General features: G+C 42.6%; 1 protein-coding gene across 4 annotated transcripts in view; it reads left to right on the plus strand.

The window, feature by feature from the left end:
• INO80 (INO80 complex ATPase subunit) overlaps positions 1–27,828 on the plus strand; it is a 141,111-nt gene extending 113,283 nt beyond the window's left edge. For 2 of the 4 annotated variants that reach the window (XR_014813107.1, XM_003121588.6), the window contains exons 28-36: positions 2,401–2,495; positions 9,495–9,567; positions 18,353–18,511; positions 19,115–19,217; positions 20,048–20,136; positions 22,155–22,310; positions 22,630–22,789; positions 24,101–24,316; positions 26,238–27,828. Coding sequence is in view for 2 of the 4 variants with exons in the window: in XM_003121588.6 (XP_003121636.1) it covers positions 2,401–2,495; positions 9,495–9,567; positions 18,353–18,511; positions 19,115–19,217; positions 20,048–20,136; positions 22,155–22,310; positions 22,630–22,789; positions 24,101–24,316; positions 26,238–26,455 (1,269 nt within the window). In the remaining 2 variants the exon portion in view is untranslated. Of the gene's footprint in view, positions 1–2,400; positions 2,496–9,494; positions 9,568–18,352; positions 18,512–19,114; positions 19,218–20,047; positions 20,137–22,154; positions 22,311–22,629; positions 22,790–24,100; positions 25,257–26,237 lie in introns of all 4 variants that reach the window. The other 2 variants (XR_014813106.1, XM_084973067.1) reach the window with 2 other exon arrangements.
• The last annotated feature ends 105 nt before the right edge of the window (positions 27,829–27,933 follow it).

The raw sequence follows: 27,933 nt of genomic DNA on the forward strand, positions 1-27,933 counted from the left end.
GAGCTGTAGCTGCCGGCCTGCACCACAGCTCACAGCAACGACAGATCCTTAACCCACTGAGCAAGGCCAGGAATGGAACCCGAGTCCTAATGGATACTAGTCAGGTTACCGCTGAGCCACGACAGGAACTCCTATCAAATCTTTTTTTAACTTATTTATTTATTTATTTGGCCACACCTACAGCATGTGAAAGTTCCTGGACCAGGGATTAAATCTGTGCCATAGTTGTGGCCTACACCACAGCTGCAGCAACATCAGATCCTTAACCCACTGTGCCACAAAGGAACTTCTAAAATCATCTGTTGATAGAATTTATCTTTTTATTTTAATGAAATAGAATTGAATTTTATATTAAATCGTTAGATGTTTTTAGGATCCCAGGAAAACTAAGAATGGAAGTGGGCACAATTCTTGAAATTAACAATGGGAAAAATAAGGCTTTTCTTTCCGGATGAATGTTTGATTAACTATCTTTTCATGAACAGCATAAAGTTTTAGAGAGACGTCTAGGATAGCTTTGGTGTGGCCAGAATTTGTGAGTGAAAGAAATACGGAATTGCTTTTTTAGCTCAGTCTTTATCGTTTAGATGTTTTCCTGTAGTAAGGATATAGCTATTCCTCTTTTCTGTTCTTAACTGCTTTTTACATGTCCATTTACTTGTTTTGAAGCTATTTACTGAAATAGGATCTAAATTCATCTAAGCGTTCTGAAATCCCACTATTCCCCTGGGTGGGAAAGCAAAGGCTTAAAGCAGCAAATGGGAAAGGTTCACTTCCGTTGCCTCAGTAACAGGCTGTCTGTAATCAGTGTTGGTTTGATTATGGTCTAGGATTAATATCTCTCATGTTGTTCTGACCTTGATATATAAATGATGTGAACAAGATCTACAAGAAGATTCACTCATCAGTGCTCTCACTGAGTTAGAAGTTCTGGTTGCCCACTCAGGAAGCTCACCTTTTGGTTACAGTTCAAATCTGTGGGCTGTCTCTCCATAATCTAGGTATTTTGTTGTTCTGGATGACAACATCTTCTGATTGGGTTAGCAACCCAGAGAACATCACATGCTGTCATTTTTTCATCTTTTTTCCTGAATTCCTTTTTTTTATTTATTTATTTTTTTTTTTGCTTTTTAGGGCTGCATCTGCAGCATATGGAGGTTGCCAGGCTAGGGGTCAAATTGGACGGAGCTGTAGCTGCCAGCCTACACCAGAGCCAGAGCTACGCCAGATCCTAGCAGCATCTGCGACCTACACCACAGCTCACGGCAATGGCAGATCTTTAACCCACTGATCAAGGCCAAGAATCAAACCCACAACCTCGTGGTTCCTAGTCAGATTTGTTTTTGCTGAGCCACGACAGGAACTCCCTGAATTCCTTCTTATCCAAAACACTCCCTACTCTGTGCCATTAACCCAGTCCATTTATAGGGCTATACCACTAAATGTGAAGCTCATTTTGACTGAATGTTTTCTGCCCCACTTTGATTAGCAAAGCCCTGAAAGAACCACCTGGAGGCAGAAAGAAAGAAATAGGGGGGAAAAAAACCCCTATCTATCTATGTAATAGAACACAATGAAGGTATGTGCCTCAGTGGGCTTGTCTCCTTTGTCAACCAGCTTCACCTCACAGGTACCCTAATTAGAGACCTCCGGGGTTTTGGCACTTAACTTGCTCTAAGAAAAGTCTGCCATATACACTTCACCAGCCATCCCAAGCTGTTAACAGCCTGTGTGCTGAAGTACCCAGCCAAGTATAAGAGCTACATCATGAGAACATTTCAAAAAAAGAATATATGACCACAGAAAACTAATTAACAGACATCTCTCAAGTGCAGAAATGATTTGTCTTTTTCAATAGGAAAAAGGTTTTTTTTTTGAACTGGAAAAAAAAAGTTACATGTCTTTTATAAATAGGCAGCTGTTTTAGCTTTTTATAATAGTCCCTCCACAAGTAGACTTTTTGAAGTGTAATCTGTATGATTGGAGAGAAAAAAGGGGGGGAATCGGGTTCCTGCCGCGGGTCAGCAGTAACGAACCCAACTAATATCCATGAGGACCCAGGTTTGATCCCTGCCCTCCCTCAGAGGGTTAGGGATCCGGTGTTGCCTTGAGCCGTGGTGTAGGTTTCAGACGTGGTTCAGATCTGGAGTGGCTGTGGCTGTGGTGTAGGCTGGCAGCTACAGGTCCAATTTGACCCCTAGCCTGGAAACTTCCGTGTGCTGCAGGCGCACCCCTTGAAAGACAAGAGAAAAAAAATAAATAAAATTCCTGTACTTTTGAGATTGCTTTCTCCTCATTCTGGAGAGGTTCCCCCACTATGGATAAGATGGGTAATGCTTATGGGAATTAGAATGCAGTAATTTGTATCAGACTTATTTATATATCTTTTTACTCTGGCAGGAATATATGGTTTACAGGAAGCATACCTACATGAGGCTTGATGGCTCATCCAAGATCTCAGAGAGGCGGGACATGGTTGCTGATTTTCAGAACAGGTAATGTTAATTGGTATTACAAAAATCGTCACTTGATTTTCCTCTGATTGAGAAGGTGAGTTTAAAAGAAATACCAACACATCTCAGATTGTTAAGCAATCATGCTACATAGTTCCTGCCATTTTAAGAGGTAACTAGTTCTGCTTATAGTGGTTTGGATCTGTGTATCTGTAAGAGAGATGAATAGTTGGTAATTTTTGTGTTTGAAATAGCCTTTCTACCAAATCAGTGACTGTTTCTTTGGTCAATAAAAGAAATGATTTCTGATTAACAACCAGGATCCTTCTTTTGTGAATAATATGTATATAGAAAAAAAAAGGCCATATTCCTAAATGTTAAATGTGCCTATCTCTGTGTATTGACCTACAGTTGATTTTCATTTTGTTTTTGCTTACCTGTTTCATTTTGAGTAAGTTTAAAGAAAAATAACCTTCCTTTTTCCTGCTTTCCTTTTAGCCTTGTAGTAGTACAGTACAGTGTGACAAATGATGATAGTGTGCAATCCATTCAGCTGGCAGCTCTCAATTACAGTACTTGTCCCACCTGATAATGAGCCTTTGAAGTTTCAGATACTGCCTGCTGGATGCTGATGGCCTGCAGAGCCATAATTATCCTAAGTGCAGGTTCTCATTATAATATACAGAGTCTGGTTACTGCTCTCTTCAAGGAGAAAGCCAAACTCCACTAGTGACAGCTCTGCTGAACTCCACCCTTTATTTTCCTTAGGCTTGGAGATAACTGAGGAATAGAGTAGATCTTAATGTCTGCAAGTCAGAACAATTCTGAATTTTTGGCCTTTAATTGTGTAGTGTGTTAATACTTAACTTTTGAATTCTTGGGAAGAAAATTAAGCACTTGTATTTAGGTTACAGTTTTTGTTTTATTTCTGTTTTAAAGCATGGTTTACTCCAGATATAAAACAATTTAGCATAAAACAGTCCATTGTTAAACATAAAATGCCCTCTGAGAATTTTTGCTATTGCATTATCCTTTGTTTTGGTTTACAGTATATACTTAGACCAATAACTTAAGTCGAAATTACTTCTGAATTCAAGAGCCTGTTTAACCAACAATGGAAGAGAAGAGCTATTTTGTACCTACTTTAGTTCGTTACCTTGGAGCAACTTGTGAATGGCCTAACCTTCCTGCTCACCTAACAGAAGCTTTTGGCTGATTCTTAAATTGATTATTTGAGACATGTATAAGCATAGTAGTACCTCCTAGCACTCCATATAGCAACCTTGCCAGCTGATTGTTTTCATTTCTTGATTTTGAAATCAGATGAAACATGTTTCACTATGACCTTACTTGGTCTAACCCTCAAAGATCAAACTGACAAGAATCTTATACACAATATCTATAGACTTTATGTTTTCCACAGGGTGCCTATATTTTCTCCAAGCATTCCAGTGCGTCAGTGATTGGGGCACATTGGTGTGGGATGGCATGAGTTGTATGTTGGAAGAAAAGCCATTAAGTAATACGTCTTACTTACTACGGTTTGAGGGTTTTTTCCACCACTAATAGGTTTGATAATTTGCATTTGATTATCTCATTTATAGCAAAGATATTTTTTTTTCCAGTAACAGTTGGGACCTTTATATATTATAATGCCTATTGAGGAAAATTTGAGAAATACTTGGTAAGGAAAGTAAAAATCATCCATAGTCCCATCACTGTTAATATTTTCGTATATCCCTCTAGTTTTCAATGTGTTATATAGTTATATTTGTATGTTGGTACCATATTGTAGGTAATGATTGTGTCCTCATTTCTTCCACATAAGAGTATATCATAAATATTTTCACATACTATTTAAAAAGTCTTTGTCATCATATTTTTAATGACCGGTATTCCATTACACTAGATATACCACTTTTTATGTTGTCAAAATGTTGAGTATCTTTGTTTATAAAGCTTTGTCATCTTTTTGGATCATTTTCTTAATATAGATTAAAACAAGAGAGTTTATTGGGTGAAGGAGTATGAATATTTAAGACTGCATATTCACAGATTGCTTTGTAGAAAGTTCTGATTTAGATTCCACCCAGAGCTGTCATATGTTGACTCCTAATAACTTGGGCTTTTGAGTTGCAGAGCTACAACTTTTCTTCTATCTGAACCAACTCCTAGAAAACTGGACTGTGAGTTCCAGGGCTCAGTATATTTTACAGCGACTTTTTGGTAGGAAAAAAATCACTAGATATATCTAACTTATTACTTCTAAAATCTCTTATTTAACATGTGAAGCATTTACTTGGGCAATCCCGGTAGCGTGCATTAGTTTTGAAAATCTTCACTTTAAAAGAAGGGTATTTTCACCATTAAATTTTACTAGATCTACTTAGTAAATAACTTGTTTTAAGCTTTCCTGAGTAACCTTACCTACAACTTGAGTATTAAGGAGCGAAGAGTTTTATTTAGATTCAGTATTTGAGGAACCATCATTTTAACACCTGCATAGTAGGCAAAACAGAAAAACAGACTAAAGTGTCCTTCCCTTCCTACAATGTGAGGTAGATGATTAGAGATAGGATTATGACTAGGAAATAATCTCCTTCTTATGTATGGAATCTTAACTGTCCCTGTGCTGATCAGAAGCTTGTCAGGCAGACCCCTCCAAATAGAAGGAAGGTTCTCAACTTAGAAATCTGAGTGGCTGTAGTAGGCCAATATAGAAGGGGGAGAAAAAAAAAGAAAAAAACAGGTGTTTTTGAAAACAAAAAAGCATGCCTTGCCAAATATTTTCATTATTATTAATGAAAAGACATCAAAAGGAAAAAAACTGTAGTTTCAACTGGAAAGCTGTGTGGCTCAAAGGTCAGCCAGAGTAAACAAGAACTCCTATAAAAAGCCATTTACATTCCCTTCATACAAGATTTATTTATGAGGGATCCTTCCAGGAAAGAGTCTGACTGAGACTAAAGACTATTTGGCCAGGATGTCCTGACTGGGCAGCATTCAGAACATGTGACCAGTGCGTGATCCTAGAAGCCATTCACAAGGTCTTTGCTCTGGGATGCCTTGGCCTTTGTTTCCCTTCCTCCTACCCTATGACATTATCTGATTATCTGATTACTTGGGGTGACCCTTTGGGAAACATGTGAAAAAGTGAGTGTAATGTGGATAATTTCTTGGTAAACATATAAAGCTCCAGTGTCTTCTTTCATTCTGGATCTCTTAGTCATTTCAGCTAGTCTTTACTGCAATCAGCTATGTGCCCAGGACTATCTGTGTATTTTGATGCAGAGTAACCTCAGGGACCATTTACTAAAGAAAAGTAAGAGTGAGACCTAGGAGTTCCCATCGTGGCTCAGTGGTTAACAAACCCAACTGGTAACCATGAGGTTGCAGGTCTGATCCCTGGCCTCATTCAGTGGGTTAAGGATCCAGCATTGCCATGAGCTGTAGTGTAGGTTGCAGGCATGGCTTGGATCCTGCATTGCTGTGGCTGTGGTGTAGGCCAGCAGCTGTAGCTCCGATTCAACCCCTAGCCTGGGAAACTCCATATGCCACCAGTGAGGCCCTAAAAAGACAAAAGACCAAAAAAAAAAAGGTGCGAGACCTAGACGTGGCTTTGCTATATGATTTCATAGACTCCTTCACAGACCTCCTTTGATGCCTGGTCTCTAAGGCTCAACAGACCCTGAGTTGAGATTCCTTTTTAACCCTCTAGAGGGCACCCAAACCATCATATTGCCCTCTGGGATTCTGTTTTCTTCCTTTCGATCAGCCCCTAAGACATTAATTCTCATTGTTAATATTAGATTCATTAAGTAGAAAGCAACCATTCAGCAGTTCAGTTTAGATGTTTTTTGTTTACAAATGATCCAACAGTGTAATATAGGATAGACACTAATTTCTTTGATTTTAATAACCCAAGGTTCCCATAATCCTTATTTTTCTATTATAGAATGATAAAATTACACTAAATGCAGCCAGACATTTGCTACTTACCATCTGCCTCATCATTAATAGGCATCTTCTCAATACATAGTTAATATCCCCCCAAAAGCATTTTCCACTGTTGCGTTTTCTAAGTTTTGCTACTAAGTCATTTTTACCTCAATTCCTTTCTCTGGTGTTTTTTCTGTATATAGTCCCTATTTGTGAGTGATTACCACATCTGGAGACTTAACTCTCTGTCTATCCAGACTATGGAAATAGCCCGTAGTTCTGCCTCTACTCTTTCTATTATTATGGATCCCAACTGCCATCTCTCTCCCTCTGGATCCCATCCCTCTTCCTTCATCCCCACACTAACAAGAAGTCCTAGCCATTGGATGACTCCATCAGCTCTTAGACAACTGTTGGAGAGGAGTCCCTGCCTCTGTACACACCAGAACAGGAGAAAGAAATGTATGGGACTAGGCACTCTTCTTTTTCTCTCTCTTTTTTTTTTTTGGCTGCACCTGTGGCATATGAAAGTTCTCAGTCCAGGGATGGAATCCGAGCTGCAGCTGCAACCTATGCCATAGCTACAGCAATGCTGGATCCTTAACCTGCTGTACCACAGCAGGAACTCCTTGAGCAATCTTCTTAAGGCCACAGTGGGAAGGATTATTCTATAGAGATTAGTATGGCCCTGGAGAGCTCTATCAATTTTTATTTGAAGCCTTATTGTGGTTAAATATTCTCCTATGGGCTGTGAGGTGTCACACTTCCATTTACATCATCCCATATCTATGGGAAATTTGTAAACTGGCAGATGCCTTTTAGCTTTTTGGTTTGCCCTTTATGATTTAGCCATGAAAGATGAAATCTTATAAATACAATTATGAAATATTGAACTTTATGATAAAATTCAAGGATAAACAAGCAGAACTCTCATGAGAGTACAGAATTTTTGGAGTTATGCCCTGCAAGAGACCTCCAAACATGATCTGTTATCCATGTTTGCCTTTAGGAAAGTTGTGTTTAGTTGAATCCAAATAATGGACAGATTTCTCCTAGAACCTACCCAGCTTAGTGATTAACCAGGATACTTATTTCAGAATAGTTCCTTTATTGGTATTCATGTTTGCCATTGATATGTCATCAGTTAGTCACTTCAGTTATATTCAGAGCACCCTCATTTTATAGCTTGGGAAACAGACCTTCAGTAGTCAAGTGACTTTAGCAAGGAAGAACAGCATCATGGGATAAGAGCATCCTGATGTCAGTGAGATTCTTTTTTTTTTTTTTTAAACTGGAACCCACAGAATAAAATTCATTTTACATTGGGATTTAGTACATATATACCATATCTGAAATAACAAAATAATTTATCCTTATATGACCTGTAATGTATTATAAAATTTTCTAATCTATTTTCTTTTTTCTTTAATTAATTAATTAATTAATTTTTTGTCTTTTTGTCCTTTTTAGGGCCGCACCTGCGGCATATGGAGATTCCCAGGCTAGGGGTCTAATAGGAGCTACAGCTGCTGGCCTACACCACAGCCACAGCAACGCCAGATCCTTAACAAACCGAGCAAGGCCAGGGATTGAACCTACAACCTCATGGTTCCTGCTCGGATTCATTTCCGCTGTGCCACGACGGAAACTCCTCATTTATTTCTTTATGTGGTCCAGACCCACCAAACTGACTTCATGACCAAATCTGATTTCATTACCAATGGTGGATGTGACCTGCAATTTGAATAACACCATGTCAGTGAATTTCCAGTTTTATTATTATAGTCATAAAGAAAAGCTACTGTGGTTCAGTAGCTTGATTTAGAGGACTCTAAAGTTTGTTCACCAGTGTAATGCAATTCCTTTCCCTTAGAATATTCTGGAAGATAACCTCAAGTGGCAGGAACATGAAAATGCAAGATAATCTTAAAATGTATTTATGCTATCTGCAAGAACTGGCTTCAGACTGAGCCCCCTAGTTGTGTGTGTGTGTGTGTGTGTGTGTGTGTGTGTGTGCGCGCGCGCGCGCGCACATAGATAAATCTTACAATCAGAGTCTGCTCTTTGTGAGCTGGCATGGGCCTTGTTCCTAGAAGATATTCAGTAAATGTTTGCTACCTGAATGATTGACCCCTACTGACTTATATGTAATTCTAGGTTTCTTCAAAAGGAGGTAGGATGTAGAGGGAAATTGAGGAAACCTTATCTTATCATTTCTGTTATGGGCTATTTTGGCATTCATCAAAAAGTTCTTCAGTTCCAGCCTGTCTTCATGGATTGATCCTAGCTAAATTCAGCTTAATACTTAAAAGTCGTAACCTGAGTTTGTTTGTTTGTTTGTTTGTTTTTTAATGGCCACACCCATGGCATGTGGAAGTTCCTGGGCTAGGGGTCGAATCAGAGCTGCAGCTGCTGGCCTACACTACAGCCACGGCCAATACTGGATCTGAGCCTCATCTGCAGCCTGTGCCACAGCTTGCAGCAATGTTGGATCCTTAACCCACTGAGCAAGGCCAGGGATTGAACCTGCATCCTCATAGACACTATGTTGGGTTCTTAACCTGCTCAGCCGCAGTGGGAACTCCCATAACCGGGGTCTTAAACCTGACCTCAGACCATTTTTCTGGGACTTTCTTCATATGAGATTGAGTGCTTTAGAGTTATAAGCACTAGTTCTCAGATGATTGGAAGTCATGATTCTTGGGGAAAATATCAAGAAATACTGACATATTTGTCCCATCTTTAGAAACAAGGGATGGTTTGACTTGCTAAAAACATGGCTTACATAGAGATTTGTCTACTTCCGTCGCATATTTTTGTTTAAACATGTTTGCCAGATGTTTAAAATTACACTGCCTATGAGTCAGTATTAGTAGGCAGCAAAAGTTTATCTGCAAATTGGAAGACGACTGCCATAGTTTGATTTTAGCAGCAGGGCACCTTTGTACAGTGTGTCAGAGAAACATGGACCAGGTCTGGGTAACCACCAGAACTCTTTCTAGGCCTTAGACACTGTTCTGTATCCAGAGATCCCTCTCTGTTGCCACATGTCACTTTCCCATTTCAGTTTTTCCTTTTAAAATATCCCTCCCTCTTCTGCAGGAATGACATTTTTGTGTTCCTGCTAAGTACGAGAGCTGGAGGACTGGGTATCAATCTGACTGCTGCAGATACAGTAAGTAATGAGAGCACAAAAATGCACTGAATATGCAGTTTTCCTACTGTAAATAATGTTGTTCAGTTGGTATTACCTTTTATTTTGTGTCACCAAGCTGTTTCTTTGCCTCTTGTTATGTTAAAAGATAGCATTGTACTTTGCCTAGAACTGGAACATTTTAGCTTTCCTTTTGGAATTTTTCTCCATTCCCATGGAATAAGTTTCTTACATACAGTCATTCATTAATGCTTAGTAAATGCCTACTATGTGTCTAATATTCTTCTAAACACTTGGAATATGTCAGTGAATAAACAGACTGAGAAAAAAAAAAAAATCAGTCAATTCAGGAGTTCCCATCGTGGCTCAGTGGTTAACGAATCCGACTAGGAACCATGAGGTTGCGGGTTCGGTCCCTGCCCTTGCTCAGTGGGTTAAGGATCCGGCATTGCCCTGAGCTGTGGTGTAGGTTGCAGATGCGGCTCGGATTCTGTGTTGCTGTGGCTCTGGTGTAGGCCGGCAGCTACATCTCCAATTGGACCCCTAGCCTGGGAACCTCCATATGCCTCCGGAGCGGCCCTAGAAAAGGCAAAAAGACCAGGAAAAACAGAAAAAATCAGTCAATTCAGCCAACCATATTTGTTTGTTTAGGAATTATAATTGAACAAATCAAAAAGGATTGTTTTATTACTCTTATGCATTATTCCATCATAGGAAAAATACATGTTTTTGTATTCTGAACTTCAGAAGGTGGTTGGAGAGCAATAAAATTGATCCGTTTAAAAAATAAGAATATTTTCCATCAAATTATCTATCCTTTCATACTCAGTCTCCTTGGAGGAATACTTCAGCATCTGAAAGGGAAAAGAAAAGAGTATTCCTTTTGTATTACAGAATTATTCCTAGGGTTCAAATATATTTAATAACAATTTCAGTAACCTTGAGACATAAAAATGAATAAATGGGAAATTGTTTTGTGTAAGGTAAGACTCAAAAAATGTCATTTAATGTGCTCATTTTGGTGCGCCTTTGTAAAATACAGAGCATCAAAATCCCTACAAATATGAGGTGCATGCAAACTCTGGAGAGTCATGGAGAATTGAATGAAGTACAAAGGTGAAGAGGCTTGAATAAATTCACAATAGAGCTGGAACCAGATCCCATGTTCCCCTGGTTCCACTTCCAGGCTGTGTCTATGAATGAAAAACAGATTCTATAATCACCAAGTAGAATGTCAGTCATAGGACTCAGCTATTCCTTCCTCGGCATCCTAACCTCTTCCATCAGTTAACCAGGTTGGGGCAGGGTTCCAGGGCCTGAGAACTGCTGGAGGGATGACTGGGTGATGCTGTATCTACTGTGCACATCATCAGTCTCAATCATCTTAAGACAAGGTTGACATTGGTGGTAGGTGTTGCTCTTGTAGGTTCTCCAACATGGTAGTTCACTTGGTGCCATGTCAGAAACTTGCCTTTGTCTTTTCCCCTTGGTTCTCTCCTCTGCTTATCAAGTGTACTGTCCAAGTTAGTCATACTCTTAATGTGAGTACAGGATTCATCACTTTGTCCAGGCTAATCTTTTAAACTCCAGTCTCAGGTCCTAGCCCCCACCTCTTCTCTTAGTTTGTTCATACCCTTCTTTATTAACCATGCTGCTCCCTTGCTTAAACCTCTTTTAGGGAGTTTCCATCATCTACAAGATAAAGGATAAGCTTTTACACTTACAAAGACCCTTCATTTTGTGGCCTTTATCTCCCTTTTCAGGCTAATTGCTAGACTATTACTACTTTCACAGTTTATGTTTCAGAAATCATGCCTCACTTGTTTCCTAAACATGTCATACTATATCACAATGTTACATAAAGGACTCCCTCAGCCTAAATCATTCTCCTGTACACACCACCTAGTAAACTTCTGATTGTTTTTCAAAACCCCACTCATGATCAGGGGTTACTATTTTATATGGGCTGTTAAGGCTTCTCTGATGAGGTGACATTTGAGCCAAAATCTGAAGAAAGTGAGAAAGGCAAGCCAATTATCCGGCAGAAAGAAGAGCATTCCAGGGAGAGGAAAGGAGTGCAAAGCCCTCATTCTTGGCATAAGCAAGCAACTTATGTAGGTGGAACGGAATGAATGAGAGGAGAGTGGTATAAAATGAGTGTGGCAGAAGCAGATCATGTAGGGCTTAATAGGCCATGATTAGGGTTTTGAAGTGGGAGACTCCTGGAGGAATTTGAACCGAGGAGGAACACGTTTTCGCTTGAGTTTCATTTCTTTGTATACTTTGCTTTTTAGGGCCACACTCACGGCATATGGAGGTTCCCAGGCTAGGGGTCAAATGGGAGCTACAGCTGCCAGCCTACACCACAGCCACAGCAACGCAGGATCAGAGCCTACAGCCATCTGCAGCCTACACCACAGCTCATGGCAATGCCAGACCCTTAACCCACTGAGCGAGGCTAGGGATCACACCCCACAACCTCATGGTTCCTAGTTGGATTTGTTTCTGCTGAGCCACTATGGGAACTCCTCACTTGAGTTTTAAATGTGTCATTCTGGCTTCACAGGGGTAGGGTGGGGAAGACTACAGGAAGAAGAATAGAAGCAGAAGGTCATTTAGGAATTAGACACAAGATGATGGTGACTTTGACAGGATTTAATCAGTGCAGGGGATGAGAAATTGTTAGAATGTGCATATATTTTGAAGGCACAGCCGGTGGGGGTTTGCTACATTGTATGTGGATGATGCAGGAGGTATCAAGGAAAACTCCAACATGTTTGACCTGAGTACCTAGAATGATGGAGATAGCAATTGCAGGTTAAGGGGGAGGAAGGGGGAGGGACAGGTTTGAGAGGGGAAATCAAAAAGAGTTTGGTTTGGGGGTGGAGTTCCCTGGTAGCCTAGCAGTTAAGGTTCTTGTGTTGTCACTGCTATGGCATGGGTTCGGTCCCTGGCCTGGAAACTTTTGCATGCCATGGATGCAGCAAAAAAAGTTTTGGGGAGTTCCCATCGTGGCTCAGTGGTTAACGAATCAGACTAGGAACCATGAGGTTGCAGGTTCGGTCCCTGGCCTTGCTCAGTGGGTTAAAGATCCCACGTCGCTCTGAGCTGTGGTGTAAGTCGAAGACGCTGCTCGGATCCCACACTGCTGTGGCTCTGGCATAGGCTGGCGGCTACAGCTCCGATTAGACCCCTAGCCTGGGAACCTCCATATGCCACGGAAGCAGCTCTAGAAAAAGCAAAAAGACCAAGAAAAAAAAAAAATTTGGTTTAGAGTAAGTTAAGTTGAAGGTTCATTTAGTGGCAGTGTCACCCAGGCAGTAGGGTCTGGAGTTTAGGAGAAAGATTGAGGCCGAAGATGTATTTTGGAATCATCAGGTCATAGATAACATTTAAGGCCATGGGGCTGGATGAGATCATCTGAGGAAGTCAAGCACTGGTTCTTTTGATTAAACTACCTTTCCCTTCAACTCAGTCTGCGTATCTCAGGTTTGGTCTGTAGTTTCTTTTTTTTGTTTTGTTTTTGTTTTTGTTTTTTGTCTTTTTGCTATTTCTTTGGGGCCACTCCCATGGCATATGGAGGTTCCCAGGCTAGGGGTCGAATCAGAGCTGTAGCCACCGACCTACGCCAGAGCCACAGCAACGCGGGATCCGAGCCGCGTCTGCAACCTACACCACAGCTCACGGCAACGCCGGATCGTTAACCCATTGAGCAAGGGCAGGGATCAAACCTGCAACCTCATGGTTCCTAGTCGGATTCGTTAACCACTGCGCCACGATGGGAACTCCGGTCTGTAGTTTCTTAAGGAGTAATTCCCCTAGTCATTCATTTGAGTGGCCAAAAAAATCATTGGGTTTGAGGGGGCAGATCTACACCATGCTTCTAGTTTTCACGTAGTTTGCCTTATACAAGTAAGTTGTTCCTGCCAGTCAGAAAGAACCAAAGTAGGCCCTTAGCCCCACAGCAAGAGGAATAGAAATAGGAATTTATGTACCCTGGGGCCTAAAGAGACAGCCTCTGAGTACTCTGAATTCCCAGTTCCAAAATAATTTACATTTAATTTTGAGAGGAGGGCTTAGGGACTCACTTGTAAATTAGAACCTCCTGGAATACTACTCAGAAAAAAAATGAGACCGCAAGACTGAAATGAGTTCCTAGGTTATGGTCTGTATGGAGTCAAGTTTTACTTACTCTCTGTAGTATTATTAGAGAAACAATAAGCTTAACTGCTTGCCTGGCGTTTTTCCTTTGTCCTAAGATTTATTTAGCTCTGGAAGATTCCCTGGAACCATTTATGGGCAAGGAAGAGGTTCGTCAGCCTAAAATGTCAAGAAAAACTTAATGTCTTATGATCGAGAATGTGCATGTAAACATGAATTTGTAAACAGTGGGACTCTGTCTGGCTCTCCCTGTTAGTAAGAACGTGATTTTAGTATGAAATTAATAGCAGCTGCTCCTTACCGCCTGTGTTCTTTGTGTATCCCTCCTGAAGTAGGAGTCTCTGCATTTGACATTGTTTAGTCAGGGATTGTTATAAACTGTGCTGTTGGTTTTGTTTCTGTGTCAGATCTGTTCTAAATGTTTATGTGCAGAGAGAGATTGAGGAGCTTTTGTCCTTTAGTAGCGGTGTGAGAAGTCTTGTGTCCCGTGAGACAACATAGGACTGCTTTCAGCCCTCCCAAGGGACTGAACTTCCACCCATTCTATTGGGGGGGGGGGGAAGAGTTCCACCCTCCAAGTGTTGGTCCAACTTTTTCCAGTTTCTCTCAAAATTTTCATGTTCTCCATTTCACTCTCACCTCCCCTGAAACTCTCTCATAGACCTGTATAGCCAGGTGCCTCCGCCCCACCTCAACTCTCACCTCCTTCCCTTGCTGCCCTTCCCCCTCAGCCCTCCCCAGTGCTAGCCCAGCTTGGTGTTTACAAGTTCAGAAAGATGCTGACAATTAATATATTTCCCCTTAGTCATTGTTGGGCCACGCTTTGTGGATTGACTAGCTTTAATCTTTCTTAGTTAAGTCAGTTGTTGTAGTTCTTTCATTGTTATTTGCTTTTCTCTAGAATGTCTCACTGAGGTCCATAAACCTGACTACCAAATACAGGCGTCATCTCTCTCCTACTCTGGTGGGCTTTGTCTCCCCTGAACTCCTCTCCCTGAGTTCATGTCATGGTCGATTCAGTGTTCATTTTATTGTCAAACTAGATAATAACTATATGTCTAACTTGAATTTTAGTTCTCTCTTGTTCTTAGCTTAATATACTAGCTTATAGATATTTCGTATTGTTTTTCCCGAGTAGAATCTTTTTCCTTCCTTCCTTCCTTCCTTCCTTCTTTCCTTCCTTTCCTCCTTCTTTCTTTCCTTCTTTCTTTCTTTCAAGATACCAACAGTTTATTGGATAGGGCAAGTAGAATCTTATTTTATTCTCTTTTCCACTCTAGTTCCTCACATCTTTTAATCCATTTGAATGGATTAGATGAATGAAGAGGGGACTTTAAAGTTAAATTGCAAACCTGTCTCCTTTAATCTCCTTACTGTTTATGATCTCAAAAGAAGCTAAGTTGATTCAAGTGAAGTTGCCTCCGAGACTTCCATGAAAAAAATATGAACATGGAGGAAGCATCTATGAAATGATTCATAGTATAGGATTTCCCATTATGAGTTCACGCTTAACCATTGCCTCAGGCTTGGACTGCTAAAGGTACTATCTTTTGAGTGTGACATCAACTCTCATTTTCCTATGTATGACTACATATGTAGTCATGTTAGATATGTTGGGTAAATAATGCCCACCCCACCCCCCAGTCCAGTTGGAAGTTTCATCTTCATTAACTGTCTTCTCTTCCTTTGCTCCCCCTGAAAGTTTAAACTGAATTTTCTAGAATTTTACATATCCTATTAAAGTTCAAGAATGTTCTGTGGTCAGGTTTGCTATAATCCTCTACAAGTGACAGATACTGTACGCTTCTGAATCCTAGATCTGTGGACACTGAATTAACAATAAGCTTTCATAATGGTTTTTTTTTCTTCGGCAGGCAGTTATAATTTTTTCCTCAAGGATTCTACCTACCCTAAAAATTGAGGGATTATACCTCCTATGAAAGCAAGACAAAAGGAACACCATAAGAAAGATCCAGTGGGGACCTTAGTAGAGGCAAGAGCTTTGAAAATGCTGATGCCTTTATCTGTCTTCGCCCAAAGTGAATTTTTCAGAAAATGGCAGGAGAATTGCTTCTGTTTTCAAATAAGAAAATAAGTAAATTACTAAGGAATAGAGTTAAGGAATGGAAAATGCATCTAGAGGAACAGTGTCAAGAGAAATGGATCATTTCTTCAGTTTCTATTTTCGGCCCTGTCTAGTTTTGATCATGCCTTAGAGATTCTAGTGTCAATTGATTAGTATTTGTAGAATTCTCCTTTTTAGTGGAGGGTAGTATCTGTCCTCAAATCAGACTACATAGGAAGATTTTTTTAAGTATGTAATATACATGAAATAATTGGAGACCTATAGGAGATAATGGAACTTGGACCAGGGTAGGCAGTGCAATGTTTTGCTAATAGTGCAGATTGTAGAAGGAGACTGAACTCAGGCCAGTCTCTTCTTAATGTATAAGATGAAGGAAATATGTAAGGGTTTTTTGAAAATATAGTGAAATATGTATGCACATCTGTTTCGAGTACTCAGCAGATTTCAGCAGTTGTTTTTTCTTTCTTTCTTTTTTTTTTTTTTTTTTTGTCTTTTTAGGGCTGCACTCGCAGCATATGGAGGTTCCCAGGCTAGGGGTCAAATCAAAGCTTTAGCTGTTGGCCTACACTACAGCCACCACAATGCAGGATCCGAGCTGCATCTGCAACCTACACCACAGCTCAAGGCAACGCCAGATCCTTAACCCACTGAGCATGGCCAGGGATCAACCTGTGTCCTCATAGATGCTGGTCAGATTTGTTTCCACTGAGCCACAATGGGAACTCCCAGCAGTTGTTATTTCTGATAGGAATCCATGAGGAATAGGAAAAGGAGACAGTGTTATAGGCAAGAGAAATCAAGGAGGTCTTCCAGAAAGTGGTGAAGTTTAAACAGAACCTTAACCTGCTTCATCACCTGGGAACTCCCAAAGGAATCTTAAGTAATAGAGAAGAGTTGAAGGATTGATTCTAGGTCAGAACATAAACTTCAGCAAGAAGCAATACAAAAAAAAGGTAATATAAGTGAGGAACAGTGAAAAGACCTATCTGACAAAAGAGAAAGATGTTGGCATAGTATAGCAGGGCCTGATCATTGAGGGGAGTTTGGGCTTGATGTGTTACAGCATAATCAACAGAGAGATGGAGTGGTCTCCAGTGGTACCCAAAGTAGACTGAAGAAGAAGGGGATTGAGATCTTGGAAGCCTGCTAGTCTAGAAGCATTAGTGAGCCAGATGTAGGTGGTGAGGGCCTGGTCCAGGAGAAGGACAGTGCACTATAGAAAGGATAGGTTTATGTCTGAAGAAGCACTGGCTGGGTTTGGTGATGTGGTTGAATGTAAAGGACACCTGAGAGATGAGGGTCGTTTTGAAGTGGCTTGCTTTTAGGAGGTCCACTGTATTGAAAGTAGCCTCAGGGCTGAGGACCCAGGATTCTACTGGTTTTAGGATCACTTGTAAAGCTGGGGAAGGGGGGCACATTTTGTTGTTGTTTGTTTGGCAAACTAGAAGTAGCTTCCAGAGAACCCTTTAAACATTTCTTGCCTGGAATCTAAGAGACAGGAAATGACCCTATTAATAGCAACCTGAAAATTCCAGGAAAGCCATGTCAAGTCTCTTAGCAAGGTAAGCCTAGGGTTGAAGAGAAGGCTTTCACATCCCTCACATCCCAGGCCCACTGCTTATTTAGGCTGTGTGATTTTGGATAAAGATCACACAGCCTACTTCCTTTGTGCCTCAGTTTCCTCATCTATAAAAGGTTTTTTTTAATAGTACCTAAATCACGGTGGTAGTGGGATTTAAGTGAGTTAGTACATATAAAGCACTTAGTACAATGACTGCCCCAAAGTGTTTATTAATATAATTGCCACTCCCTCCTTTTAAATGAAAAAAAGCAGAGTATATATACCTTTTTTGTTTGTTTTTTTTTTTTAAAGGCTGCACCCACAGCATATGGAAGTTCTCAGGCTAGGGGTCAAATTGGAGCTGCAGCTACAGGCCTAAACTACAGCCACAGCAACACTAAATCCAAGCTGTGTCTGCAGCCTACACCACAGCTCAGGGCAACTGCCAGATCCTTAACCCTCTCAGGGAGGCCAGAGATTGAACCTGTGTCCTCATGGATACTAATCGGGTTACCTACCACTGAGCCGCAACAGGAACTCCCAGAGTATATATTTTTTGTCCAGGACAGTTGAAGGAATGATTGATTTTATGAATGGATATCTGCTCATTTTTCTAGCATAGAAAAAAATCTGGGAGTTCCCGTCATGGCTCAGCGGAAGCGAATCTAACTAGGAACCATGAGGTTGCGGGTTTGATCCCTGGCCTCACTCAGTGGGTTAAGGATCCAGCGTTCCCACTAGCTGTGGTGTGGGTCTCAGATGCAGATCAGATCTGGCATTGCTGTGGCTGTGGTGTAGGTCAGCTGCTGTAGCTCTGATTCGATCCCTAGCCTGGAAACTTCCATATGCCACGGGTGCAGCCCTAAAAAGCAAAAGAAAAAAGAAAAATTCTGGCATCGAACTATTGCAATAGATGAGTGGCTTGAATGCTCTCAGAATTCCTAGTGTTGCCCTGAGAGTGCTCCAGTCTTTGCTGTATTCTTGTCCTTCCTATGCAGGTGATTTTTTATGATAGTGATTGGAACCCTACTGTGGATCAGCAGGCCATGGACAGGGCCCACCGCTTGGGGCAGACAAAGCAGGTTACTGTGTACCGGCTCATCTGTAAGGGCACCATTGAAGAACGAATTCTGCAGCGAGCCAAGGAGAAGAGTGAGGTAAGTAGAAGACAAAATACTGTGCTGGTAGAGAAAATAGTCCAGCCATGTTGACTGGACTAAGACAGACTCTTGCTTTTCATTGGTCATGAAGGCAGTAAAATTTCTCCTGAACGGAAAATAAAATGATGTCTTATACAAAAGCAGTGTCTGTTGTCCTGGCCATTCCTCACTTCGTGTGTACAACCTACTTCAGCTGTTGTTCATGTGAAGAGGACACCAGTCATGGCCCTCACGTTTGACATAGTTTCACATTCAGGGGAAGAAGGAGTGGTGTTTGCTTTTCCCCTAGTACTCTCAATGTGATCAGCCTCTGCGTTGTATGCCAAATTTGCTAGTTTCTAAAGTGATCATTTGTGGGTTGGGGGGTTTGTCTTGATTCAGTGGATCTTATAGCTATCACTTAACAGTCCCAAGCAAAGAAGTTCTCATTGTCCTTTTTGTTGGACCAGTGATTTGGATGAGCCAGCCACATAAATGAAAAAGAAATGAGAAATCCAGGGGCCTCACCAAAAGAACAGATTGAGAAAGATGTTTCTTTCTGGATATTTGCCATAAGGGAATGAATGTCTGGTGGTGATGTTTTGATCTGTTTTGGTATAGATTCAGCGGATGGTGATTTCTGGTGGGAATTTCAAACCAGATACCTTGAAACCCAAAGAAGTGGTTAGTCTTCTTCTAGATGATGAAGAGTTGGAGAAAAAATGTACGTACTCTCTAGACCACTTAGTAATGCTTTCTCCTCCTTATAAAGATGTTTCTCTGGCCCTGAACATCCAAAAGTAGAAGTATCCCTTAGCTGAGTGCCAAGGTTAGGCAAAGCCAAAGCCTGTGTTTGGGGAGAAACATTTTGTTGTTGTTGTTACTATTTTATGTTAAAACCCAAACAGGGATATGTTATAGAGTAGAATGCAAAAATTTACATATTCACATGTAGTTTTGGAATAATATGACTTCAAATAAATGTGTACCAGGAAGGCCGTATCCCTAGACTCCTCAGCAGTAAGGAATTTACTCTGTTCTGCTCAGAGAAATGTTTTTATGAGGCAATTGGAAAAGCACGCTGCTGTATGTAACATACAGACTCTTCCCCCAGTATTTCTGGCTTTTGAGAATAATGGGTTTCAGACTGACCTTGTAAACCTCTGAGGACTTTGTCAGCATCACATCAGAAAATGTGATGAAGCTCCCTTCTTAAGGTGCTCACATTTGCCACCACCTTCTAAAAAACCTTTTGGGCCTCTACAGTTGTACTTGATCTCTGCAATGCAGAGATACTAAAAGGCTGAAAAGAAAAGGAAAAAGAATAACGGCAAGATAAGGCCAATGATAATGAAACTGAATCATGGTTTGAACCCCAAACTATTAAGACTGTCTGCCTTAAATGGCATAGTCATACATTGAAACATAAATATCAAGGAATATGACCACCTTAATTTTATTTTTTTTACTTTTTATTAAAGTATCATTGATTTACAATGAGGATTAGGATTACCACAGGTAGTTCATTACATCTTCTTAAAATTTTCTCAATAGTGAGACTCCGGCAAGAAGAAAAACGGCAGCAGGAGGAAACAAACAGAGTTAAAGAGCGCAAGCGCAAACGGGAAAAGTATGCAGAGAAGGTGTGTCAAGCTTGGGGTGGTTGACCAGGGACTGGTGGTGTGGTGGGATAGTCCTTACAGAACAGGCTTCAGAGTACATGCTTGTCTTGGTTACTGGTTAGGATCTAGCTCCATCTACCTGTGCTCTGTAGCAGTTCTGTGGTCACTGACAATCAGGCAGGAAAAATGCAGCCTTGGTAGAACTGTACTCCCCACACAGACCTACCTTGTCTGTGGTCACATGTAATTATGGAAACCATAATTGGGACTGTTAAACAGCGTAAGGCTAAATGTGAGAAAGATGGATGTTAGTTACATTATTAGAGTCTGTAGATTCTTAGAAAGGGCCTGAGAGGTCATTAGACCTAGTCCTTCTACCACAATTCTGCTAGTATACTGTTCGTGTTCATCTCTTTCTCCAGTTCATGCCAAGGATGTGAGCTGGGTTTTGTTTCCCTTGCGACATTTCCTCCTTGAGCCCACCAAGCTAGCTGCAAAGTAGGATGTAGTTTCCCCTACATTTCTCCCTATCTTGCTGTGTCTACCAAAGTATTAGGTCAGTAATCCTTATCCCTGGTCTTTACTGACATGTAAATCAAAAATGAGATTTTCAGGACTTATTCTTGTTTCAAGAGTCAGCCCATTAGTTCTCAGTAGATTGCCAAACTTATTATGCCTAAAGACTGTTGATTTGAAATCATTTTATTACCTTCCAGAAAGTGACTCCTAACTTTTTCTGGTGGGTTTGGCCTACCTTTGGGTTGTGCTGAGCCTCAGGCATTGCCATAGCTCTGGGCCCTCAAGTCTGAACGTTGTCTTTGTGTCATTTCCCAACTCTTCTGTTTGTCTGAAGCATGTTATCTGGTTACCTGTTAAAGCTGGTTCTGTTTTAGGTGGAGGTCAGCTTCTTCCCCTTATCCCAGCTTGTGTAGGGCCTTGTGTCCCTTGGGTCACGTGGCCTTAATAGTCAGCAGCCTATATATGTTTATCTTCCTGTAGATACACCAGCTCTTCCGATTGTAAAATTCACACCCCCAACTGTGCCTTCTGCTAAGCAGAGCTATTTCTAGCTTGAAGGATGCCCCTGGTACTTACTGTATTGACAGAGTTGAAAAATCTCAGGAATGGAGGCTCATGTTCCTCCTAGTCTGGGCTGCCATTTCTATCCATTTCCTCAGGTTCTCTTTTATGACTCTACTTGTAAATCTCCAACCATTGCTTACTACTATTCAGAAACAGTATCAAAGAAGAAAAGGTAGTATTCTCATACAGGACGTTGTAGGGCCTAGTGAGTTTGCAGCAGGTGCCATCCCTACTCTCAACATAGAAGTTGTAGAAATTCCCAGTGATGATATAAACTACGCAATGACATACCATATTCACCCTAATATAGGTCTAGATACAAATGTAGTTATGTGCAGTGGGTAGCTGTGAGGCCCAGAATTTTCCAAGCACATCTGTGATTCCACATCTCTAATCTGTGACAGAGCCCTACTGAACTTGGCTCTAGAACTGTTTCAGTGTAGCTCAGTAACTCAGCCCTTAAGCATCTGCATGTAAATTAAGGAAATAATGACAAAAGCCACCTCAGTATTCCTTGTATGTGAGAAGAACCTTCATTCTCCTTAAGCATATTTAAAAAGAAGGCAGAGTAAAAACAGATGTGTGGAGGGATGCACTGGCCCTCCCTCTTGTGAGATTGCATCAGTTCAGCCCCTGCTAAGTGCTGCTGCTTGGACATGCTGGAAGCTGAAGGTGCACCTCTCTCCGCAAGGACTAGTTTTGGCACAGCTCCAGTTCAGTGTGACTGGCCTTTCCACTTTCTATTATTGTGGTAGACTATGTATAGACTCTTACTAAGCCATCCCTTTCCTCCTTCCTTAGGAATCTTTTTTCGTAATATGCTAATTGGATAAAATGAAACCTAGAAGTTTTTTACAAAGAGTCAAATTTCTGTCATCGCTTTCTTCTCCAACCCCACTTTCCCTTGGTGCCTATCCTCATGCTTTCCCTGTATTTTTTGATTTGTGTGTTACCAGAAGAAAAAGGAAGATGAATTGGATGGGAAAAGGAGAAAGGAGGGCATAAACCTGGTGATCCCTTTTGTCCCCTCGGCTGATAACTCCAACCTCTCTGCAGACGGGGACGACTCCTTCATTAGCGTGGACTCGGCCATGCCCAGCCCTTTCAGTGAGGTGAGGCTCCTTTTAGATGCCTTCATTGCAGCAGTGGGGACTCTGTCCTGACCTGGTAGCCTCTGCTTTTCCTGAAATTCTCCTGCCTCCCAGGAGGGGGTTACACGTGGACTACAGCTGCTGTAGTCCATAAGGAGAAAAGCAAATGAGATCAGGCTGGCTTCTCTGGAACCAAAGCAGGAGGTTTGACTCTCAGGAGTGAAGCCAGGCAGGAGAGGGAAATGGTGGTGAAACCTGAGACGCACACCCACACACAGGCACGAGGGCTGTGGGCGCTGGGCACTAGGAGCAGTGGTGACCATGATGCTTCTTCCTCTAGATCTCCATCAGCAGTGAGCTGCACACTGGCTCCATTCCACCCGATGAGAGCAGCAGTGACATGCTGGTCATTGTGGATGACCCAGCCTCCTCAGCCCCTCAGTCTCGAGCCACCAACTCTCCTGCTTCCATAACAGGCTCTGTCTCAGACACTGTGAATGGTAAGTGATGCTGCTAGCCTATGCAACCTGGGTGAGGTACTGATTCCTGCTAGGATAATGGCGTTTTCAACTTTCTTTAAAAAGGAATGGAGTAGGAGTTCCTTTTGTGGGGCAGTGGAAACGAATCTGACTAGGAACCATGAGGTTGTGGGTTCGATCCCTGGCCTCGCTCAGTGGGTTAAAGATCTGGCATTGCTGTAAGCTGTGGTATAGGCCAGCAGCTGTAGCTCTGATTCGACTCCAAGCCTGGGAACCTCCATGTGCTGTGGGTGCGGCCTAAAAAGCCAAAAAAAAAAAAAAAAAAAAAAAAAAAGGAATGGAGTAAAGCAAAAAGGATTTGTAGATAGAACTAGAGACTCTCATACCACATAAACCCAGAAAGAGAAAGACAAATACCATATGATATCACTTATAAGTGGATTCTAAAATATGGCACAGATGAACCTATCTACAGAACAGAATCAGACTCATGGACATGGAGAACAGACTTGTGGTTGCCAAGGGAGAAGGGTCGGGAGTGGGGCGGACTGGGAGTTTGGGGTTAGTAGATCCAAACTATCCCATGTGGAGGGGGTAAGCAATGAGATTCTGCTGTATAGCACAGGGAGATATATCTAATCACTTGTGATGGAACATGTGAAAGATAATATGAGAAAAAGAAAGTATGTGTGTGTGTATAAATGACTGGGTCACTTTGCCATACAGCAGCAATTGACAGAGCATTGTAAATCAACCATAATTAAAAAAAAGAATTTGTAGCCTCATTTTCTCTTAGCCCATTCAAGGGAAAGGGAGAAGGAAAAGGAAAAGGTTTAGGGAAAGCGAAGTAAGAATTTCATAAAGATTTCAAACTTCTTTATTTTCTAGTCATCCCTGTCTTTCCTATTTCACTCTTACTTTGCTAGTTTTTAATTAAAGTGAGGGATTCTGTGGGACCCAGTGTTGCTGCTGTTTCTCAAGGAGTTCTAGGTTTAAAATTTGGGAGTAAAAGTTGACTGAGTAAGGAGGACATTGGAATGTGCAGGTGAATACAGACAGCAGGTCCCTGGGTTCATTTAGTAATAATCTGGTTTAAAGAAGAAATTCAGGAGTCACAGAACCACTCTTGTAGAATGAAAAGCAGCTTGAGGTGTTGGCTCTTTTAGCTGTTTACAGTTCTTACTAATTCTGCATGACTCTGTGGCCCTGCCATTAAACTGGGACATAGACCTCCCTGGGAGTCCTGAAAGCCATCTTCCCTGTCCAGGAGAATATTATGTTAACATATGAAAAGGTTGACTTTTTTCCCTTTTGGCCCATTTGTTCCCACAGGAATTTCCATCCAGGAAATGCCAGCTGCAGGACGTGGTCACTCAGCCCGAAGCCGAGGCCGCCCCAAAGGTTCAGGAAGCACAGCCAAAGGAGCAGGGAAGGGCCGGAGCCGGAAGTCCACTGCAGGCAGTGCTGCTGCAATGGCAGGGGCCAAAGCAGGGGCTGCAGCGGCCTCCGCAGCTGCCTATGCTGCATACGGGTACAATGTGTCTAAAGGTATGCAGGCTCCAGGAGGCTGCAGGCTCTGTTCTGGTTGGGGGCAGTCTAGAGGGTCTAGTGAGCATTCTGCTGAGTAGAGTGGTTGGGGTCCCCCAGACTGAAGTCTCCTTCCCAAAACCCACATGGGATTCTGACTCTGCACTGAGCAGTCCTGACTCTCCTCTTGTCTTTGTGACTCAGCACAATGGTGGAAGTAACTATAAAAAGATAGCGCTGAACTTTTTTTTTTTTCCTGTCTTTTTAAGGCCACACCCGCGGCATATGGAAGTTCCCAGGCTAAGGGTCGAATCAAAGCTACAGCTGCCAGCCTACATCACAGCCACAGCAGCTTGGGATCCAAGCCATGTCTATAACCTATACCACAGCTCACGGCAACTCCAAATCATTTAACCCACTGGTCGAGGCCAGGGATCAAACCTGCGTCCTCATGGATACTAGTCGGATTCATTACCAGTGAGCCATGACGGGAGCTTCTGAAGTTTTTGACCATACATCTTTAAACAGAATTTTTCCTGCCTTGAGAACTGATTTTTTTCCCCAGACCCACATTTTAGTAGTTACATTTTAGCAGTCCAAGCAGGCATAGTTAACATTTACCCAGCCTTAGGGTTAAACACTGCTGTGTTCATAGGCAGGAAACACATGGACCCTGTGCCTGAGTGTATAGTGAAAGTGAGAACGGGAGGCTGTGCATGGAATATGTTTAACAGCAGCAGAAGGCAGTGTGTGTGTGTTGAGTGAAAAAAGAGGGAAGGCCTGAATAGTCGTTGTGGATCAGAAGGAAGGAGAAGGATGATGAAGGACCTGGACTGGCAACAGAGAGTTGGCAATCACCAAAGCATGTTGGGGTCATCGAGCAGGCCAGTCAGGATGTGCTGAGGAGGAGCTCTGGGAGTCAAGGTTGGAAAGACCTGAAGGGCAAGAGCTTCTCAGATGTGTAAGTGTTAGTTCACCTCCCCTTTCTCTTCTTGCAGGAATATCAGCTTTCATTTCTCTGTTCATTCAACAGCTATGAAGTATAATAGCCTAGCCCAAGTATTTCTTAACCTTGTGCCAGCTCATCATATCCTTGGAAAAGAGCCATCATACCCATAGTCAAGGGTGTCATGGCAGGATTTCACCCATGGATGGGGCAAAGCATGACACTCATTAGGCTTTCTCTTTGAGACCTGGCCTGAGGAGGGGGCAGGAGGTAGAGCATTAGGAGAAGAGTTCACAGAGCCTGGTGACTGGGAATGGAAAATAAGGCAAAGGACCAGTTCAGACATTACCTGCAGCTCCATTGTGGGTGAGAGATGACACGAGTCTGCCTACCAAGCACTTAATTCTTTTTTAGGAAAGTTAAAAAGAGTTATTGCCCAGGAAGCCATCACTGGAGATGGGAGATTTGAATTGGGTCCTTGAAGTGGCAAGTCTTCGAGCATAAGGGTGGACACGTCAAACACAAGGAGAACTGCCTGAGCGTAGACGCAAGATAGGGCAGCCTTGTGCCCTCGGCCAGACTGATTGGGGAGTAGAGGATAGCTTTTGAAATTAAAAAGGAAGCACGTAATAATGAGTGGTGTCCCAAGAAGGAGGAAGAAAGGGGTAAGAAAATACATGAGTGTAAGTTACAGCTTCTCCTGCAGCCTCAGCATCCCCACATTGTGTAACGTGTGCTCTGTCCTTGAGTGCCAAGGTGACATCTTTACTCCCTATAGATGAGGTAGTGTGGAGAGGGCTGCATAGGCATCGTTTTCCTCTTTAGAAACACATCCCTCTTACTGAAAAACAGTTTCTGGATGCTAAGAAGTGTGTCGGGAAAGGGGGTTCCCCATGACCTCAGCTCCAGCCCAGACTCCAGTAACCAAGGTCAGGCGCTGAGGCAGCAGAGACAGGACGGGTGCTCACGCTCTTGCCTCCCTTTCCATCCTCACAGGAATCTCCGCCAGCAGTCCGCTACAGACGTCCCTTGTTCGGCCTGCTGGCCTTGCTGACTTTGGACCTTCAAGCGCCTCTTCTCCTTTGAGCTCCCCTTTGAGCAAAGGAAATAATGTTCCTGGGACTCCCAAGAGCCTCCACTTGACCAGCAGCCTAGCCCCAGACTCCCTGGTCCGGAAACAGGGTAAAGGCACCAATCCTTCTGGAGGACGGTAACCACCTGGCCCTCCAGCTTTCTTCAACCAAACCAGGGGCTAGAGTCCTGGCCTGCAAATGGTCTTTGGATGGCTTGCCCAGTGCAGCATCTTCCATCCCAAGTCAGAGGGCAGCGACGACCAATTGCAACAAGAAAAAGACAGGCAGGTGGTTGTGAGCACTTTCATCACCTGTGTCTCAAGAGGAATGCTCTGGGGTTGCCTGTAGGAAAAAGGCCAGGGACAGGGTCAGGCCCACAGCATCTCAGATGAACTTATAGGCAAGTCTTAAACCTCATACTGGGGAAGGGCCTGACAGAGACCCCCCTTTAGATGCTCAGGCACACGGTCTCCATCCCCATTCCACTCTTTGGCTCTGGCCATGTCCCTTGCAAAGGCTCCACAAGTGCTGTGAAGAGCCTTCCATGGTGGAGACTTCCCTTAGGGCTGTGATTTCCTGTGGGGCTAGGAAGGAAGGAAATCATGTACATGGTGTCTTCAGTGGTTGGGCGGCTCCTCAGGTCTCCAGACCCCATTTGCCAGAGTGTCACCATTGAGGAGAGCAGTAAATGCAAGAGAAGGAAGTGGTCTGTAAGGACGGCAGAAGGCTAGAGGAAGCATGCCTGGAGGCAGTTGTTTTCCCAGCATCTCTTCCCCTGTCCTGCATGGTTCACACCGGAGAACCTTCAGGGCCCACCAGCAACAGTAGCAGCAGCTCCCACCCCGGGACTCCCAGAAGCCAGTAGAGAGACCAGGAGCCACCTCAATCAGCAGGACATCCTCACTGCCCCTCTTGCAGTCTCCCCTTACCCTTCCTGAATGCACAGTCTCCCCACCCTTGCCCTTCAGCCCCCTGCTTGGCTGTATGCACTGTCTGTATTGCACTGAGAAAGGAAGGGAGAGCAGAGCGAGGTGGAGAGGATGGAGAGAGGGCAAGCTCAGCACCCCCTCCTGGCCAGGCCCTACCAGCCTGAGCTTGCTTCCTCCAGGAGAGGCAAAGGGGTGGTGTTTGCATGGGAGGTGTCTGCCTGCCCTCAGCCTGATGTCCCTGGTGGAGCAGGTGCTTCTGGGTGGGCCAGCCTCTAATTTGCACACCTGAAAATCGCGAAATTGAATTTAGATAGATTGATTTTTAAAACTTTTTTTTTTGGAGTAGGGATGGTAGGGGAATCATTTAATTTAAATCATTAAGATTCCCCTGCCCAAACCCAGACTCCTGTGTACAGATGCTATTTAGAGGGAATCAGAAAAATGCCAAGCCTTTTTTCTCTTTGAATGTGCTGTCTATTTTTATAACTGAACTTGTACATATGTATAAAGAGAGACACATCTTTCTTTTACTAACTGGAGAAAAAAAAATCTTAAATAAAATGGAGTGAGATAATTTTATGTAAATTGGGGTGTCTGTGGTCTTTGCACCTGCTTCTCCTTGGGCTTATCTTAGGGTTCCTGGAGGGGGGTTGTAGCAGGTTGAAAGGAAAGCAGAGCCCTAATGTCATC

The sequence above is a fragment of the Sus scrofa genome, chromosome 1 (genome assembly GCF_054392235.1).
Source record: "Sus scrofa isolate SSC_HxYL_T2T_F1_AM1 chromosome 1, Sscrofa_HxYL_maternal_Yorkshire_Landrace_v2.0, whole genome shotgun sequence".
Classification (NCBI taxonomy): Eukaryota; Metazoa; Chordata; class Mammalia; order Artiodactyla; family Suidae; genus Sus; species Sus scrofa.